Source organism: Drosophila hydei, unplaced genomic scaffold (assembly GCF_003285905.1).
Source record: "Drosophila hydei strain 15085-1641.00,03,60 unplaced genomic scaffold, DhydRS2 tig00000296-arrow-arrow-pilon, whole genome shotgun sequence".
Taxonomy (NCBI): Eukaryota; Metazoa; Arthropoda; class Insecta; order Diptera; family Drosophilidae; genus Drosophila; species Drosophila hydei.
In genome coordinates, this window is record NW_022045705.1 from 1,343,726 (window position 1) to 1,362,179 (window position 18,454).

At 45.2% G+C, this 18,454-nt stretch overlaps 2 protein-coding genes across 2 annotated transcripts; one reads left to right on the forward strand and one right to left on the reverse strand.

The window, feature by feature from the left end:
* Positions 1–297: 297 nt before the first annotated feature.
* LOC111605530 lies at positions 298–5,729 on the reverse strand. Its single transcript, XM_023324093.2, has 3 exons — positions 4,290–5,729; positions 4,137–4,220; positions 298–3,261 (listed from the first exon to the last, which is right to left on the reverse strand). The coding sequence occupies exons 1-3, from the start codon at positions 5,649–5,651 to the stop codon at positions 298–300; spliced, it is 4,410 nt and encodes a 1,469-aa protein (XP_023179861.2). The 5' UTR covers positions 5,652–5,729.
* Positions 5,730–15,064: 9,335 nt separating this feature from the next.
* Positions 15,065–17,884, forward strand: LOC111605322 (SRSF protein kinase 3-like). The gene is made up of 3 exons (XM_023323791.2): positions 15,065–15,487; positions 15,623–15,910; positions 16,085–17,884. The coding sequence occupies exons 1-3, from the start codon at positions 15,065–15,067 to the stop codon at positions 17,882–17,884; spliced, it is 2,511 nt and encodes an 836-aa protein (XP_023179559.2).
* The last annotated feature ends 570 nt before the right edge of the window (positions 17,885–18,454 follow it).

An 18,454-nucleotide genomic window follows, 5' to 3' on the forward strand; every position in this document is an offset into this window, starting at 1 on the left:
AAGCTAGTAGGGACGTATTAGTACGGATACAAAATAATCAAATGACTAGTTCTAGTAGTGGTTCCATTACTGGTTCTAATACTGGTTCCATTACTGGTTCCATTGCTGGTTCCATTACAAGTTCCATCACTGTTTCCATTACAAGTTCCATTACTGGTTCCATTGCTGGTTCCATTACAGGCAAAAGGCTATCGAGCCTTATCGATGCAAGAACCAATTATTTATAACTAGTTCGCAGCATTTCAATTAGTGACTAATACTTTTTTATATTCTTTATTGTGAAATAATTTTGATAGATCACAGATTGATAATTTTTTGAATGATTGTCATAAGCTTGCGTCGCAAGAGCGGATCGCCGACCTCTTTGAGGGCCGGGCATTCGGCTTCCTCTTCGGAACTGGAATTGGCTGTCTTTTCGCTCTGCTCCGAATCGGAAGTATGGTTTCTTTTCTTCTTCTTGCACTCGGGCTCTTTAATCGGTTCATCTTTTGTCTTCGTCATCTGTTCATTTTCTTTTACTTTCTTCTCTTTCTGTGCCGCCTGCAATTCGATTTGAGCCTTCGTCGCCTCGCGCCGAAGCGCCTTGCGCTCCAGTTTGGTGAGTTTGGGGTATTTCTTCTTCGAGATACTCTTTGAGTTAACACGAAAAGGCTGTACCGGTGGCTCCGCTTCGACGGCATCCAACACTGGATCATCGAGCCTGATTGGCTTGGCAGTCGCCTCGCCCAACTCACTTGCCGCTGCCTCGGCCGGAGCTTGAGTCGAAGGCGTGGCAACTGCGATATTTTGCGATTTTTTTGAATTATTTTTCGTTTTATCTTGACTTGAAACTAATTTTGATCTGGATTGGCTTGCCTTAAGCTCTACCTCTGTTTCACCTGGGACTGGGATCCCCTGACTGACATGTTCTGGCTGTGGCTCAGCTTGCTCTGCACCGTCTGAAGCCAGCTTCAATTCGTTTTGCTTGAGCGCTTCGGATATTTGATTCTCTAGAGCTAGGCCTAAGTAGCTCTTGTTGATCTCTGTTGGCTTGACACCTTCTAAAGCGAACTTCGATTGAGCTTTCTTGAGCTCTACTGACATAGCACTCTTCGCAGGCAACTTCGATTCCTTTTTCTGGGGCTCCACTGACGCTACACCTTGCAAAATCAACTTCGAGTCGGGTTTCTTCAGCCCTACCGACCCGACACTCTCTGAGGCTAACTTCAATTGATTCGTCTTTGGATCCACCTCATCACTAACTAAGTTGAAGTCCTTTTGATTGGACTCCATCCCCTTCAAGTCGCTTTTCTCTACCTTCACCAACTTCGTATCCTCCAAGCCCATATTCAATTTCTTTTTCTGTAGGTCCGGCATAGTAGCATCTGCTGCAGTTGGCTTCGGTTGCTTCTTTCCGCTCTTGGACGACTTTGCAACAGTTGCAGCCCGCTCGCTCTCATTTTTCGCGAGCTTTGCGAAAGATGCATTCTCTGTGAATAACATCGGTTCACTTTTCTTAATGTCTATGGAGTCAAGAACTCCTAAAGTACGTTCTGCCAGTCCAGTGACTTCTGTAGCTATCAGCTCTGCGTCTGCACCTGATGTTGTTTGATCTTCTAGCTTGGCAGCATCAGCTAAGCTTGCTTTACTATTCTTAAGGGATATATTTAATGGCTTCTTCAAGAGATCTAGAGATCTGCTTGGCTGAAGTTGTTTTGCTTGCTTTGTGAAAACAGTTTTGGATGGTTTATCTGATGGAACAATTTCCGACGTTTTCTTTTCTTCGATTAAACTTGACTTCCTGTTTGTCTTAACTTCTGCAATCTTGACTATATCTAGCTTTGGCTTGGCTTGAGACGTCTTTGGTGCAGCATGAAGCGCATTTTCCGGTCCCATAGATCGGCTGGGATTGGCTGGTGCCAATACAATGCTGCTCGCTCTATTTGGGGTAATACACTTCAGGTTCGTGTCGGCGCTTTGGGCTTGGATCTGAGGCAGCTCTAATCTTCCATTTTTTGTAGAAGAATCTGCCTCGTTTGTAGCTCGTGCTGAATCGAGCTTAACAAATTTTTGATTAAGCAATTTCCATGGCTTCTCTGAAACCTTTGGGCTTACTTCAGGTAAAGTTCTTTGAGTTTTGTCACACGGCAAAGTCTTCAAAGGTAGCTTAGTTAAGCTCTTCGACATCATTGGAGCTGCCTTTGGATTAGTAGCTTTGACATCCTCTCGAGCTGGCTTGGGGCTGATCTTCGAATTGCCCTGAGCTAATCTCGTTGTAAAGCTTTCGGTTGAGGTCTTTGATAGTACCTCAAGAGATTTCTCCTGGGTCGGAAGCTTGAAGACAATCGGAGATAAGTTCGGACTCATTGGGGATTTCTTTTGGTTCGATTTGATCTCCGTGTGTAATTGAAATGGCTTTTGCTTTTTGCGCGCCAAAAGTTTGGCTTTCTTCTTGGAAATCTTTGGTATGGGCTTTGCCTTTTGAGTTTGCTTCAAACTTTCATGTTTAGAGTTTTTTGAAACTGACTTGGAGTCAGCCGCTGGATCGGACTGGGCCAATGGGTCCTTGGGCGAGCCTTGAGCTGGTTCCAAGATCTCTGGCGTTATGCACTCACACCTTGATGCCTCCCCCTCAGCTTGGGACATGTAGCTGACTTCAGTGAATTGCTTACATTCAGATGAATTTTCAGCAGCTTGGCTGCTGTTTGCATTTCCCGGAGTCAAGCGAGGCACAAAAGGTTCCGAGTGTTCCGACAGTTGTTGCTCGAGTTTCGTGTTGAAGCGACTTGTATCCGATACAGCTTGAGGTGTTTCCAACTCAACACTAGTCAAACTCTGATCTGCCTTGCAATCGGACTCGTGAACTTCAATTTCAATCACCTGCACCGATGTGTTCTCATTAGTGATCGAGGGCAACGGTTCTTCCTCAACACTCTCCTTGGGAGGTGGCTTCAGAATTTCCCTAACTATAATTTCCGGCTGCTGCCTCATTAGCTTCTGGCTCTGCTTTGATGTTACGTAGTTGCTCTTCTGATATTTTGCTTCGTTTTTTGATGACTTCGTCAACATCATTGGATTGAAAGACTGCACGACGCGACGCGGTGCTCGGAACTGTTCGTATGGATTTTCCATCGGGGCTTCCATTCCATTCGGTGCCTCCTGAAGGTATCTGCCTTCCATCTCGGCGCATTCAATCAAATGCGACTGATCGTGCATATTGAATGGCTGAAACCCCGGCACGAACTGCTCCATCCCATTTGCTTGACCAAACTCATGCATCGACTGTGAGGCACAGTTGTTATAGAGAGGGAACCCCGATAAATGATGTGCTCTAGTCGTGCGAATTAGCCGACCTATAGATATCCTGTACCCATTTAGCTATTATCTATTACCTAACATAACGGATAACATGCATCTGTACCTATAATATCGATACTTATCGATAGTCGAGGTAAGTGTATTTAGGGTAAAGAGATAGGTGGGGGTAGATGGGGACAGAACACGTAAAAGCAAGCAAAGCAAAACGATATTTATCGATTTATGTGCGAAGGTCTAATTCAAATCAAAAGTGTTTTTTAACAGACATATATATATATATATTCAAATATGCTATGTTCTATCCTATATATTATAATATATTGCATATGGAAAAATCAGGCTCAGCATTTCGATATTAATCGATACATTTGAGAAAGTGCTAAACTACACAGCGGATAAATTAGTATATACACGTGTATACATATAGCAATTTCTAGTCCATACAGTTAACGAAAAACAGAAAATCGATATTTATCGATATATGAAAGGAGATGCGGCATGAGAAACCTGTAGATTTCCAGTTTTTCTATGTGTCTATATGATTCACACAATAAATCTTCGGCTCTTATAGCAAGCACGTATCGGCTGCAAGCTGACTCAGCAAATCGATATTTATCGACAAGTGCAAGGAATTGCATAAACAAACATGTTCTTCCTATTCTACATGAATATTTAAATAACTTTTGAACCCGGTTACTCCTATAGTAGCTACATATTATTAAGATGCAATGTTGGCTCAGCAAATCGATATTTATCGATTGAAGAAACGGCTAAGTCAGCAACTTCTTCATCCTCGGAATGGGTACAGGGCATACAAATATTGCATCTATATATATTACCTGTTCCCGGGCATAAAACATAGGCTCTGGCGATTCCATATAGTCCTGAGAGACCTCTTCATAGACAGCACCATCATGAGTTACCTTTAGAAAGTGAGAAAAAAACTCTTGGAGAGGTAGAGGGAGGAGAGGAAACAGCGGATACGAACTCACCTCATAATGTGGGGAAACATTGTAAGGATTTGTATATGGTCCCTGAGTGGTTTGAATATAGCCCGATTTGTTGTCCAGGTCAGCTTGAAGCTGGCCATCAACCTGAAGGCCCCCATTTATGTAGACGTTCTGGGGGAAATCGGATTTGCCCATGCCGCGCTGCTTGTAGATGGTGACCATTAGCTTTTCGCGCGTTCTTGTTATGTAGACATCGCTGGCTAGCGCAATGTCGATCTCAATCAGTTCTGGCTCGACTTCAACGGGCTGTAGGGGTGGTGGTGCTGCAAGCAGCTGATTGCGCGGCACCACTTGGTAGTTGTAGCACGGATAGCCAAAGGAATCGGGCAACTGGGGCTGCATGTCGGGCGTGGGCAGCAGCCCAATCGACTGAGGTGGTAGTTGTGGTGGTGTCGATTGCGATGAGGATGAACATGATGTCAATGACGATGATGATGATGACGATGATGATGGCGATGATGATAATGGCGGTGGCGGCAGTGGCGGCAGAGGTGGTGGTGGCAGTGGTGGTGCGGGTGAGGGTGGATGTGGATGTACTTGAATCGGTTGTGCCGTTGCATCCTGATAGTTGTATATTTGATAGGGATAAGTCGGCTGTCCTGGCTCCAGTTGTGGTGCGATCGGCGAAGGTGGTGCAACTGCAGTTGCCTGCTGAATTTGCTGCACATTGGCAGCAGCCACCAACAACTGCACGCCGTTCGCTGGCGGCCCATTTGCTGGTGCTGCAATCAACTGTGGTGCGCTCGGTGGTGCCGTGACCAACTGTACAGGCTGATAGGTTTGATTGTATGGCTGATAAAGGTAGGCAGTTGTATTGGTCGTTGCCGCTGGCACCAGCTGTATGGTCTGCAATGGCTGGACCAGCTGATATGACTGCTGATAGCCAAACTGTAACTGTGGCTGTGGCTGTTGCTGTGGCTGTGGCTGTGGTTGTGGCTGTAGCTGTGGCTGTGGCTGTTGCTCCACTGGTCGATATGCAGCGGCGACGGTGGGAATGGGGGTGGGTGATGGACTTTCCTGCATCTGCACGGGCTGACAGCAATATGTCTGGCCATCATAGGTTGCATGCTGCACCACCGGCGCCGCAAGGACTTGCAGTGGTTGACTATTGCCATCCATCGACTGATACGAGCCAAACGACTGTAGGTTGTTATACCAGACACCATTGTGGTACAGACCAGTTGGTGGCACATTCTGCATTTCGATCAGTGATTGCGGCTGGGGCTGCGGCTGTGGCTGCTGTTGCTGTTGCTGTTGCTGCTGTGGCACCACCTGCCTGTAGCTAGTCCTATCATAGGTTTGTAGATTTTGCTGTTGCTGCTGTTCTATTTGATACCTTCGCATGGTATTCACTATAAAAAACTGAAGAAAAAACCAAATTCTATGGAAAACAAAAATTAAGTTTACGTAGTTTAGATAATTTTTTTAATGCCCAGCCTACTGGCAACTGGCAACTGGCAACTGGTAACTGGCAACTAGCAATTGTGAGCTGAGCACTGACAGACAAGTGTCTCGTTGTACAGCACTGTCAAAAAGTGCTGTACAGCCACGTCAAAAATAATCTTATTTACGCCATTTTGTTGAGCAATTTACAGGTTACATTAGCATTGACGTAACCCAACACCGGCAAGCTAATGCCTCTCAAGGTAGTATATATGTCAAATAGACTGGACGCATATCACTTTTATTTCAAATAATAGAAAACCATTCCAATTTTATTGTTATCAATTGAAAACATCAAAATGTAGTTATTTAATTATATTTGGCTTAATATTGGCTTAAGAGATAGTTAGATTTGAACTTGAGAAACGCCATCTTTTTATTATCTTCCCCTCCCCGTTAGTTGCGATGCAAATTTATTTTAGCATGCTTGCTCTGTCGCTCTCTCATTCCCAGTCTCCATTGATTGCTCATATTTTAAACAGTTATCAATTTCCTATTGCTCTCTCTATTAACAGCACTGCTATTTGCTGTTTAGAATAATCACTCTCTTGCCCACTCACTCCCACTCACGCTGAGCATTAGCCTTCTGCTTTGCACACTCTTCCGCTCTCTACGTCACACAAGCTTTTAGCTAGAAAATGGGCGCCAGCCAGTCGGAACTAAATTTGCATATGTATCTAGCTACTGCCAGATGCACTCTATCTCTGTCACACTCATTTGACATTTGTAATTTACTTAACCAGAGTTGCCAACTCTAAATGGACTTAGTTTAGCTTTCCTTGAAATTTCATTGTCTCTGAGTAGTTTACTTATTATAGAAGTAAGATATGGTTTATTTGTTAGATGCTGCATGATACAAATTAACCCTCTGCATAATTTTCGCCCATATTTAGCCTTATGCACTACAAATAACTTTCTGCCCGATTTGATGTGAAAGAAATATGAACAAAGAATCAAGATAAGTCTTAGTTCTAAATAAAAGTTTTTTTATTTATTTGATTCAGGTCAGAGACAAAATACGATAAAATTATATGAGGAATAGCGAGGACCAGGACCAAGACCTGAGGCACGGCTTGGGTCAGGGGCTAAACGTTTAGCGGCATTTGCATATTTAATTGTCAAGAAAATTACAAAAATTTCGAAAAGAAAATCCAAAAGTTTAGACATAAAAATGCGCATTTAGAGCGAAATGAAGGGAAACTACAGAAGATTGTTATTGTTGTTGCTATTCATAAATCTAACCTCGCGACCGCAAAAGCCATTGGCCAAACGAGAAGTAAAAGAAAGAAAAAGGGTTGGCCCTGTCTTCCCTATGCAAATGAGTTTCACAAACGGGACATCAAATCTCTCTCACTCACACTCTCTCTCTGCCCGTCTCAGCTGGAAGAGTTTGTCAAGCATTTGACAGTTACTTGGGATCAGGTTCCATGCAAAACATTAAAATTAATGCATGGCTGCAATTAAATTTGAATAAAATGTTAAGTTTATCGAATCTTACTCGCTCTCTCCTCTGCCTTACCCTAACTTTTAACCCTTTGCCTCAAGTTTTTTTCTTTCGTAATTGATTGGCCTACGGCAAAGACCGGCAAGCAGGCAGGCTGACAAATTTCCAGATTTACTCTTTTCCACATGAGAAAACGCGCTGCAACACGCACGCAGCTATGCATGTGCGTTGTCTAACACTGTTTGTCACTTTCATTCGTATAGTTCTTGCTTTCCCCTTCCGCCTTCTCTTTAGCTAGGCAGAGTTTCAGCCCACACACGTTACGCAGCAAGCTTCTGCACGCACACTATCTCTCCCTCGCTCCTACCCCATTTGCTTTAGACATTCAGTCTCTCTCGTTCACTCCCACATAAACTCCCCTTCTCCCTTCTACTTAGCTGCGCAACAGGCTTCTGGTATGCGCGCTCATTGTCTACCTCACTCCCACTTAGGCGAAGGATAGCAACATTCTAGATTGCAAACCGTTAGACAAAATTCCAGATGCACGTCTTAACACAATACATACACAATAGCTGCCCGTTAGATGTCTACTTACTCTCTCGTTCCCTCATCAAGCTCTTCCAGTCTCTTCCTCACTCCAATTAAAGCTCTTCTTTCCAGCCAGAAAGCCAATCAGAATGCAATTCCACATGATGTTCTGCCTGTGTCACATTCATTTTCAGATTATCAACTCGTGCTGTGATTTGTATTTCACTTAGGCTTGTCAGAGTTAGCTTTTAATGGTACGAGAGCTGCGAGTCAAAACTAAAATTTTTGCAAAAAAGAAAAAAACCAATCATGATTGCAGGTATTATACGCAATATGCTACGCATTCTTGACTGGGTGTTAGTCGTAATAAGTAAGTAGATAAGCTTAACTATATCATATGTGTATATCTAAATGATAAATTGCTTCTAGTGGAATTTTTGCGTGCTATTAGCTGGTATCACATGAAGCTCTTTGATAGCGCCCATGTCACAGGCCCCAACCTAACGGCACTCATAATCGACCACGAACTGGACATGAGGAATAGACGAGCCATAACTTATACTACGATTCCCAATATCAGCGAAATTTATACAGCACAGCTACACGAATCTTCCGAATAGCCATGAGGTAGCAACGAATCCAATAATTTTGCTTCAATGTTAACCAGAAGGTTTTTACCCATATTACGTTTTCTTAAATATATATGTATATATATGAAGAGTCAACAGATAACACCATTAAAGAACCAACTTTAATATCCATTTCTTTATCCTTATCCGCATCTCGCTTTTTACTTTATCTTTCTCTCTCTCTCTCGCACTATTCCTCTCTATCGTTATTTCTATCTCTTCTCTCCCTCTTTTCCTCTGTCTCTCTCCTGTATCTCCCTCTCTCGCTCTCTCTTCCTCTCTTGCTTTCTCTCTTTCTTCCTCTCTCTCTCTCTCTCTCTCTCTCTCTCTCTCTCTCTCTCTCTCTCTCTCTCTCTCTCTCTCCTCTCTCTCTCTCTCTCTCTCTCTCTCTCTCTCTCTCTCTCTCTCTGCCTCTCAGTCAATGAGTGCGTACATTAATCATAAGAACAGGAGCAGTTAGTGGTTGGGTTTATCGCTGTTCAAGGATCTGCTAATGACTCCGTTGTCCGAGTGCAGAAAATCAATTAAATTTATGAAAAACCCTCAAAATGCTTGCCATGCATCTAATAGGGGGAGGAGAATCGCTATTATGTTGGTTGAAGTACCTTTGGCAACCCTCAGCCTAATGACAAACTGTCAAAGGCTAACGCAGAGCGCGATGCATATCGCACCGCCAGCACCGCCACCGCCACCAGCACCAGCAACCACCAATTCCATCAACTATCAGCGATCAACGACCCACGAACCACGACCCACGCGCCTAACACATTAGCACAAGCGTCGATCTGCAACTTTATGACATATGAGAAATTTGTTTAGCTCCCTTACAGATGTTTTGCCATCGGGTTAATTTCCCGATGCCAGTTTTACGACTCCACAACTTCCCGTTTTTCAACCCCCGCCCACCCCCGTTGACAACTGTCAATTAGGGCGCAGTCAGGAAGTCAAAACACTTGCTGCAGGCTCTTAGGATTTATCTAAATGATGTGATGTGATCTGGTGGTGCGACCTTTACCAAACTCAATGTATCACAGAATATGGAATATATATAGATATAGATAGATATATATATAACTATAACTGTTTTGTTCAAGCTACCTAAGCGATATAGTTCGACCCTTAACCTTGATTACACTCCTCGTTCTCACGTCTCTCATTTGCTTTGTTTATAGTTTTTTTTTTTCGTTGTTTTCCCGCTCGCTGCACAACGCGCCAAAACTTTTCGCACACTTAAAAAAAAAAAGATTTATTGGCACACACACACACACAGAGACACACTCGCACATAAATCTCAATCTGTCTCGAGGAATGCGAATTGTGAAATCGCAAAAATTTAAACCACAAATTAGTCAATAAACAATGGCTAAAGCGGTCATGGGTTAATACGTTTCAAATCAATTGCAATCGGGGCAAAGGTTCGCCTGCCTATTCCCAGCTACATAAGCCACAAGATCGACCCAAAAAGGGTTGCACTCACACACACACGCACACACATAGAGCCTGCTCAAAGCCTTAACCTGAAAATTGCACAAATTTCAACTCCAATTGCATCGCATGGAGGGGGATTCCGAAGAACTGAAAATTAGTTTAAGGCATTCAAATAAAAATTCATAATTTTACTATATATATATATAATATGCTATATATACTTGTTATATTATTCACTCACATTTATTTTTTATGCATTTAAAACTAGCTTCTTATAGAGTAAATTGTTCCATATTACAGATCTTTATATAGTTATGTAAAATATAGTAGATCTATTTAGATTAGAATAAGTTTTTGCTATGCTAATGCCAATGCCAATGCCAATGCCAATGCCAAAGCCAATGCTAATGCCAATGCCAATGCCAATGCCAATGCCAATGCCAAAGCCAATGCTAATGCCAATGCCAATGACAATGCCAATGCCAATGCCAAGGCCAATGCTAATGCTAATGCTCATGCTAATGGCAATTATCATGCCAATGCCAATGTGAAAGATGAAGATAAACGTAATGATGATAATATTTACAACAGCAATGATAATGATGACAATTGCAATGATATATAACTTCACTAGACATCACTTCCAAATGAAAACAGTCTCGACGCGAAGATCTACTTTCCCAGGCTTCACTGCTTGAGTTACTTTTCGCGCAGCCAACTGCAATTAGCGCGCTTTATCAGTTATATAAAACAGACTCGCACACACACACACAGTCACAGAGAGGGGCTTGTATGGGTGCTTTGTGTCAAACCCTTCGCAAAGGTCCGTCTGGCCGTGATTTATGTGACAACTCAATCGCTGACCGTAAGGCTGTTTACATCCGAATTTATGTCACGGAATCAATTGTCCGACACGGGGCAATAAAAACAAGCGCAAATGAGAAAGGCAAATTCGGGCTCGTCCAGATCCGCCCTAGGGCAACTCGGCATCTTGCAAGGCGTTCTAAATCCGGGACGCATCGCGCGCTTGCATAATTTTCCAGTTCAGTGAACCAGCAGCGCGCTGGTGACTGATCGTGATCCTGTCCGATTGTCCTGCGACGTTGACATCCCATAATGAAGAGGTCAGTGGCGTTTGTTTTGGTTGATCCTGCACGGCAGTTAAAGGCTTAACTGGGCCGCAACATGGGCGCGAACTTGCGGTCGATCGCAGGCAGCTGCCGCTGCCGCTGCCACTGCCACTGCCACTGCCACTGCCACTGCCACTGCTGCGGCTGTGATATCCTGTTCATCACTTTTTTTATGCCTTCTCCTTTTATTGGGCAACAGGATGCACCGCGGCTTGGCCACAACAATCGTTTGTGCCCAGTCACATCCTGTCGCCCCACATCCTGCGCATGAATGATAAATGAATCGATTTTCCATTCACAGCCCACAACATTTCCCAGGCTGTTGACACAAAAATCGAGAGCAACTGCGCATAAAAAACAATTGTCAAGCATGAAGAATTGACGAAAAGCCGAAAATCCTGTACGGACGGCAATGACAGCGAGGACTCTCCCATGCAAGACTCTGCCTAGAAGGCAGAAGACTACATTGAGTGCTGTTGATAGTCTTAGAAGTCAAGCAATGGGGACAATGAGTTTGAGAGAATTGGAGAGGGAGACAGGGAGAGAGAGAGAAGGAGAAAGAGAGATGCAAGGACTTTCGATTAGAAGACTCTAAAAGCTCTGCACAGAAGTTAGAATATTTGTAATGGATACTTAAGATAGTCAAGAGAAGGTTAGGGGGCAATGACTTTTATAGAGAATAAAACTGATATGTCTAAAGTGACTAAACTGAATGATTTTTCTCCTGCTCAGCTTTCGGGCAGTAAAAAAACATTGATCAAAGCTGGCCATGACCATGGGCGAGCGAGCGCGCGCAAGAGAGCAGTTCGAACAGCTTCCAAAGGGTTCTCCAGTCAGTCAAACACAATTAAATCCAATTGTGAAAGGGTCGGGTCGCAGCGGCTACTTCCGATATGAACGAAAAAATATGGAAACCTTTTACTGTTGTTGTTTTTTTTTTTTGATGTGCATTCATGTGCATGTAAATAACTTACATGCAATAAAAATCAACCTTCGTTATGGTACGGGACAGGGGCCAAGGCCAGGGAACAGGGCGAGAGCTAGGGGTAGGGGCAGGGGCCAAGACTGCCCGCGGGCTGGTTTCTTCGGTTTGACGGACAACCTCAACGCAGATCGCGATGCAATGTTTTCTTAATTAATTTCCGTTGTTTTCCTTGGCAACAGCATCCGAAAATTGAGAAAACTCTTAGTTTACAGTTACTGAAGTGGATATACTCTAGCAGATCGTTAATTTTACCAATGGTTTCTAAATAATATAGTAATATGCTTTCCAAGTGTACCAAATTTCATAATGATATCTTCACAGAGAGCTGCGGTAACATAGGTAACTTCGTTAATCCCATTCAATTTGATATACAATATGTATTAAGCAGGTGTGCAGACTTTCCAATTGCTTCTCCACGAAGAGCTGAGTTCACATAGGTCATAAATATACTATTGCATACTTCGTTACATATTTAACATGCCCCTTTGGTAAGGGTATCTACATTGTACATACATAAAAAAGGGGTCCCGTTATTTTCTCGATTAGCTAACGTGCAGCAGCGGGTCAATGCCTAGGGTAGCGCCTGGTCTAATCCAATTACCGATTGACCGCGCGCTGCTATCGCTGCCTGCGCAGCGAACACGCCTGCAATGCCTAAGACGTCGCTGTCAGCGTCGCTATCGCAGTCGCCGTCGCAGTCACCGTCGCAGCCGCAGCCGTTGATGATGATGACGTCTTCGCTGCAGCCAGACAGCTGTCCTTTGGGTGTTATTTGTTGCCGAGATTTTTCCGCTTCAGCCATTGTTTCGCTGCGCCGCCTGCCTCAACTGTCTTTGCAGTCTCTGCAGCTTCTTCCAGACATTTCTTTAGTTATGTTTTTTTTTTTTTTGCAGCAGCAGCATTTTGGCATGTGCCGTCTTTTGTCTGCAGCTCTGCAGCTGCCGTCGCCTTTGCTGCTGCTGCATTGTTACGTATTCCGTCTTTTTGTTCAATTTGTGTAAAATGTGCCAATTATGCTGCTTATTACCGTTAGCAATAGAAAACGAACGAACGAACGAACGAACGAACGAACGAACGACGAGCGTGCGCAGAGAAAATCAAATACAGCTGCGCAGTAACTCTCTCACCCACTCTCTCTCTCACACACACACATACGCGCGCGCACTCTGTCGCATGCATGTGCACGGAATGACCGTGGAAGCAAAATGCGAGCGCACAAAAGCGCAAGCGCAGCATTGCCACCTTGCAAAAAGCTTGCAAAAAAGAACCTCCTGCTGCTGCCTGGCAACACTGTCACCCATTTTCTTGCTAATTGTCAACTTCTTTGCGCTGCTTATGCAATAATTTATTATTTATTGATTATTAATATATAAAAATGCTCGCCAAGCTGTGCCAAGATCATAAATACAGGCTTGGCTCGTTTCTGTCTCTTAAGCACATTTACATAACAACTAATATACTCTGCTTTGCAGCATTTGCAGAGTAGCAACAGCTACTTTAAGCAAATTGTGTAAATAGTTTGATCAAAATACTCTGAATAACGCCCAAATTGGACAGATCAAAGAAGTGGATTATACTCGTAGTCCCCCAAATTTCCTTTTTTCTTTTCCTTGGCCCTTTTACATAAGAAAAGCCCCCTAATTGCAAACAAAAGGGGTATTACGTGTCGACCCCTCCCCTGCCACTCTCTTACCCCCGCCCGGTCTAATAATATCGAACGCTGAAATAAATATTTGAGCTGGAGTTTTCATATTTACGCTTGAATTTTCATTGGATTTTCCATTCAACCCTTAGCGGAAAATTTGTTGAAACAACTGTGTAAATACTTTCGCTCCTTGCGCAGGGGCACAATCATTTTTTTCATTATTTTTTCCCAAAAAATATATATATAATGCTAAGCTGGCAATCAAAATACAAACAAAACTTTAATTCCACCAAAAAAAGGGAATTTTTTATATTTACAAATTTAGTTTAGTTCCTTTGTTCCGTTTGAAGCACCTGAACGGGCAGCCAACGCCTCCCCCTGGCCGCCCTCCTCTGCAATTTGACTTTGTTAAATTGAGCATTTTTCAACACTGTTCTAATCCCTTTTGATTTTCCGCTTTTGTTTTTCCTTTTTTCTTTTTGTTTTGGTTTTGCTTTGTTTAACGAGAACCGGATTTTACTTGTTCGCACTTTGCTGCTCCAAATGGCACTTTCCGTATCACTGAACATCTATGAAAAACTTTCCGTTTGTGCCGTCAATTGAAGTGAAAATAGAGGAGGAGAGAAGAGAGTGGGGAGAGGAGAGAAAAGGGAAGAGTTGCGGAAGAAAAGAAATGAGTGAAAGTGGAGCAGGAAATAGAGAATAGAGCAGGGAGAAGTGTAGAGAGAAGAGTGAAGTAGAAAGTGAAAAAAGAGAAGAGTAAAGACAGAAAAAAAGAAGAGAAAACAAAGATGAGAGAGGAGAGAAGACAACAGAGAAATGAGAGAATACAGATACAAGCTTAGAGATGAGAGAAGTTAAACGAGAGAAGAGAGATGAGAGAAGAAGGAGACAACAGAGGGAGAAGAGGAAGAAGGTAAATAGCAGATTAGATCAGAGAGATATGAGAGAAGTGAGAAAAGAGATGACAAAAAAGAGAGAAGTTAAAAATTGGAAGAGAGAAGAGCGAAGAGGGAAGTGAGATGAGGGAAATGAAAAGAAAGAAGAAAGTTGAGAGAGAAGATCAGAGAGATGAGAAAAGAGATGACAAAAAAAGAGAGAAATTAAAAATTAGAAGAGAGAAGAGCGAAGTGAGAGAAAGCAGATAAGAGAGAAGACAGATAACCGATTTGAGGTGAGAGAAGACAGAGAACAGATGAAATCAGAGAGACGTAGCAGCCGAAGGTCAGGAGATTCAAGAGGAGAGACTAAAGTAGTCTGTGTTTTTCCGGATCTCAGCAAGCTTTTGCGCTCGATTTGATTGATGCAGTGTGAAAAATTGGGATGTGTGAATCGGTTTTAGTACTCCGTTAAAATTCTAGCATGTATATATATATAAAACACGCACATCAAATTTCCAAACCCGATATATATATATATATATATTTATATATATTATATTATATATTTTTTTTTGTTTCCGAGCCATTCATATTGAGTTATAACTAGAAGAGGAAGAGGAAGAAGGACGCAGAGTGCTGAGGCCATGTCCCACAAGTCGTCGAGTTCCAAGCAGGAGGCGGAGGAAGATGATGCAGACGGAGAGTCAGAAGATGCCAACACGGAACCGCAAACGGATGCGGGAGCCAAAGTGGAAGAGGAATTGAAAGTGTGCTCCATCTCCTCCTCCTCCTCCTCCGGCGGCTCCATTACAGTTGCCTGCTCCTCCAGCTGCTACTGCAACCAGCCGCTCGCTGCAGCGGCGGCCACCAATCTGAGCCTATTGCTGCAGCAGGAGCAGATTGCCCAGCAGAAATTGGCCCTGGATGCATTAGGCCACCAAAGAGAAGCACACGAAGACCATGGCGGAACGATGGGCCTTAAGTATCGTTGCTATCGCAGTCGATCGGCCAATCAGCTCAGCTGCAAGGGGCGCGAGCAAGCGATGGAGCTGGAGCGCAAGCAAATGGTCAAACAGGAACTAGACAGAAGGCTGGAGCGGGAGAGGATGCGGGAGAGGGAGCGGGAACGAGAGCGAAAGCGAGGACTGCTGGAGTTGCTGGCGCACGAGTGGGAGCAGGATCAGAAGCTAAGAAATCCACAGGCAATGGAGCAGGAGCAGGAGCAGGAGCAGGAGCAGGAGCAGCCGCAAAGCCACCTCAAACGAAAGCTGGACCAGGAGGAGCAAGAAATACTGAAGCCATATACATTCTCGGAGCTGAAGCAGGAATCGCAACAGTTGAAACGGAAGCTGGAACGAAAGCAGGAGCAATATGCCAGCGTAGAGCTGAAGGAGCAACTCGAGCTGCGGGTAAGGCAATCCGTTGAAGATGTCCAAATGGCAGAGCAACAGGCGCCGCGCGTTGACTCCGATCCCAGCGAAAATCAGCCCGTAACCACGAATATTGAGCATGAGCAAGAGCATCAGGATGGAGACGGGGATGTCGATGGGGATGGTGATGGGGATGGCGATGAGAATGGGAATGCGAATGGGAATGGGAATGCGAATGGGAATGCGAATGGGAATGGGAATGGAAATGGGAATGGAAATGAAAATGAAGATGAGGACGAGGATGATGATGACGAGACAATGCCCACAACGCCATACACCTATGTGAACGAGAGTCCGAGCGACTATCGACCAGGTGGCTATCATCCGGTGAACGCGGGCGACTCGTTCCAGCAACGGTACTTCGCCATCAGCAAGCTGGGCTGGGGGCACTACTCGACGGTGTGGCTATGCTACGACACGCAGCGGGGCTGCTACTGCGCCATCAAGCTGGTCAAGTCGGCGGAGCTGTACGCGGAGTCGGCACGGCACGAGATCCGCCTGCTGCGGCACATCTCGCAGCTCAGCTGGCATCCGCTGCGCGATCGCCTGGTCAACATGACGGACAACTTCAGCACGAGCGGCGTGAATGGCACGCACCAGTGCCTGGTCTTCGACGTGCTGGGCGACAATATGCTGATGCTCATCCAGCGCAGTGGCTACCAGGGCCTGCCGCTGTACAACGTCAAGCAGATTGCCTACCAGGTGCTGCAGGGCCTCTACCTGCTGCACGATCAGGGCAATCTCATCCACACCGATCTCAAGCCGGAGAACGTCTTGCTGGTGGCCGATGAGCTGTCGCTGCGCAGCCAGGCCACGGTGGCCTCCCAGGAGTACCTCGAGGCGCACCAGCAGCAGCTGGGCCTGGTCGAAGCGAAGCTGAGCAAGACGGCCAAGCGGCGCCTGCGCACCAAGACCAAGCAGAGCATCAGCTTCTTCCAGGCGCACCGCAAGTGGCTGCGCGAACGCGGCATCCAGGATCTGCTGCAGCTGGCCAAGCATGGCCTGCTGCCGCTCAAAATGGCCCTGGACGCTGTCACCAACCAGTTGCCCTATCTCGCCTACGACGGACCCATCATCTTCAATGCCGCAGATGTGCAGCAGATGCGACTCGGCCAGGAGCAGTCGAGCGCTGAGCAGGTCGGCGATACCCAAGCACCGAGTCCGGCCAAGAAGCGGCGCTCGGAGCTACCCGAAGCTGGGGGAGCCAACAACTCGGCGTCGTCCTCCGCGAAGGCACTCAAGATTCTGCAGAGCAGCACCGAGAAATTCATGCGCTATGTCCAGAGATGCATCGAGAAGGATGAGAAGGAGGAGAAGGGCAGCGAGTCGCATTATTCGAGCAGCAAACGCATCAGGATCAAGAAGCCCGCCAAGAAGCCGCCGACTCAGCGTCAAGTCGACCTGCCCAGCCCCTCCTCGAACGGCAGCCCACTCAATATGAATCTGATCAAGCGCAAGGATCCCGCTCTGGAGCCCTGCAAGGTGAAGGTGGCCATTGCCGATGTGGGCAACGCCTGCTTCGTCGATCACCATGTCACCGAGGATATACAGACGCGCGAGTATCGCGCTGTCGAGGTTATACTGGGCGCCGGCTATGACACCTCGGCCGACCTCTGGAGCGCCGCCTGTCTCTTCTGGGAGCTGGCCACGGGCGAGTATCTCTTCGAGCCGAACAAATGGCGCGGCGACGCCAGCCAGGATGAGGTGCATATTGCTCACATCATCGAGACCTGTGGTCCCATACCCAAGGAGCTGATAGCCCGTGGCGAATACTCAACGGAGATCTTCAATCCCAATGGCGAACTCTTGAATATTAAGCATTTGGATGCGCATCCTTTGCACAAGGTCCTCATGGAGCGGTACAATTGGTCGGCCAACGATGCAAATGAATTCGCGGACTTTCTGAAGCCGATGCTTTGCACGAATCCTTTGCGGCGCATTACAGCCTTTGCGGCCATCAACCATCCTTGGCTGCTGCTCAACGACCTCGAGGACGAGGATGAGCAGCGGACGTCCAGGGAGAGCAAGGCATAGCGCCAAGGAGAGATGCAGTGGGAGTGGTAGTGGAAGTGGGGGAGGAAGTGGGAGAGTGAAAGAGTGGGAGTGGGAGTAGGAGTGGGAGTGAGATTGTGAGTGGGAAAGTTAAAGTGGGAATGTTAGAGTGGGAGTGGAAGTTGGAGTGGAAGGTGGGAAGGAAGTTGGAATGAAAGTTGGAGTGAAAGTTGGAGTGAAAGTTGGAGTGAAAGTTGGAGTGAAAGTTGGAGTGGAAGTTGAGAGGGAAAGGGAGATTAAAATGGAGAGGGAAAAGAAGAGAGGCAGACACAAACGCATTCGTTCAGAAATTCATAGAAAATCAAATCAAATTCATACGATTACAGGGTATATATATATATATATATATTTTTTACATGTGCAAAACAAGAATGCTTATTTGACAATTGAAATTTGAGTGCCCAATAGTAATTAGTTTGATATCTAAATCAACAAACACACACACATACAAACACGCCCGTGCATTTGTAACTGATTACATACTTATGTCCATACCTAAACAAGTCAAAAAACTTGTAACACATTATATTAATGTACTCGATATATGTATTT

Bases quoted from the DNA above. Each gene is read 5' to 3' on its own strand.
- LOC111605530 (XM_023324093.2), bottom strand. From the start codon at position 5,651: ATGCGAAGGTATCAAATAGAACAGCAGCAACAGCAAAATCTACAAACC. The intron at 4,221-4,289 runs GTGAGTTCGTAT...CACTTTCTAAAG, and splicing joins ATGTTTCCCCACATTATGAG to GTAACTCATGATGGTGCTGT. The intron at 3,262-4,136 runs GTAATATATATA...TGTGCCTCACAG, and splicing joins TGTTTTATGCCCGGGAACAG to TCGATGCATGAGTTTGGTCA.
- LOC111605322 (XM_023323791.2), top strand. From the start codon at position 15,065: ATGTCCCACAAGTCGTCGAGTTCCAAGCAGGAGGCGGAGGAAGATGAT. The intron at 15,488-15,622 runs GTCAAACAGGAA...AGAAATCCACAG, and splicing joins AGCTGGAGCGCAAGCAAATG to GCAATGGAGCAGGAGCAGGA. The intron at 15,911-16,084 runs GTAACCACGAAT...AATGAAGATGAG, and splicing joins ATCCCAGCGAAAATCAGCCC to GACGAGGATGATGATGACGA.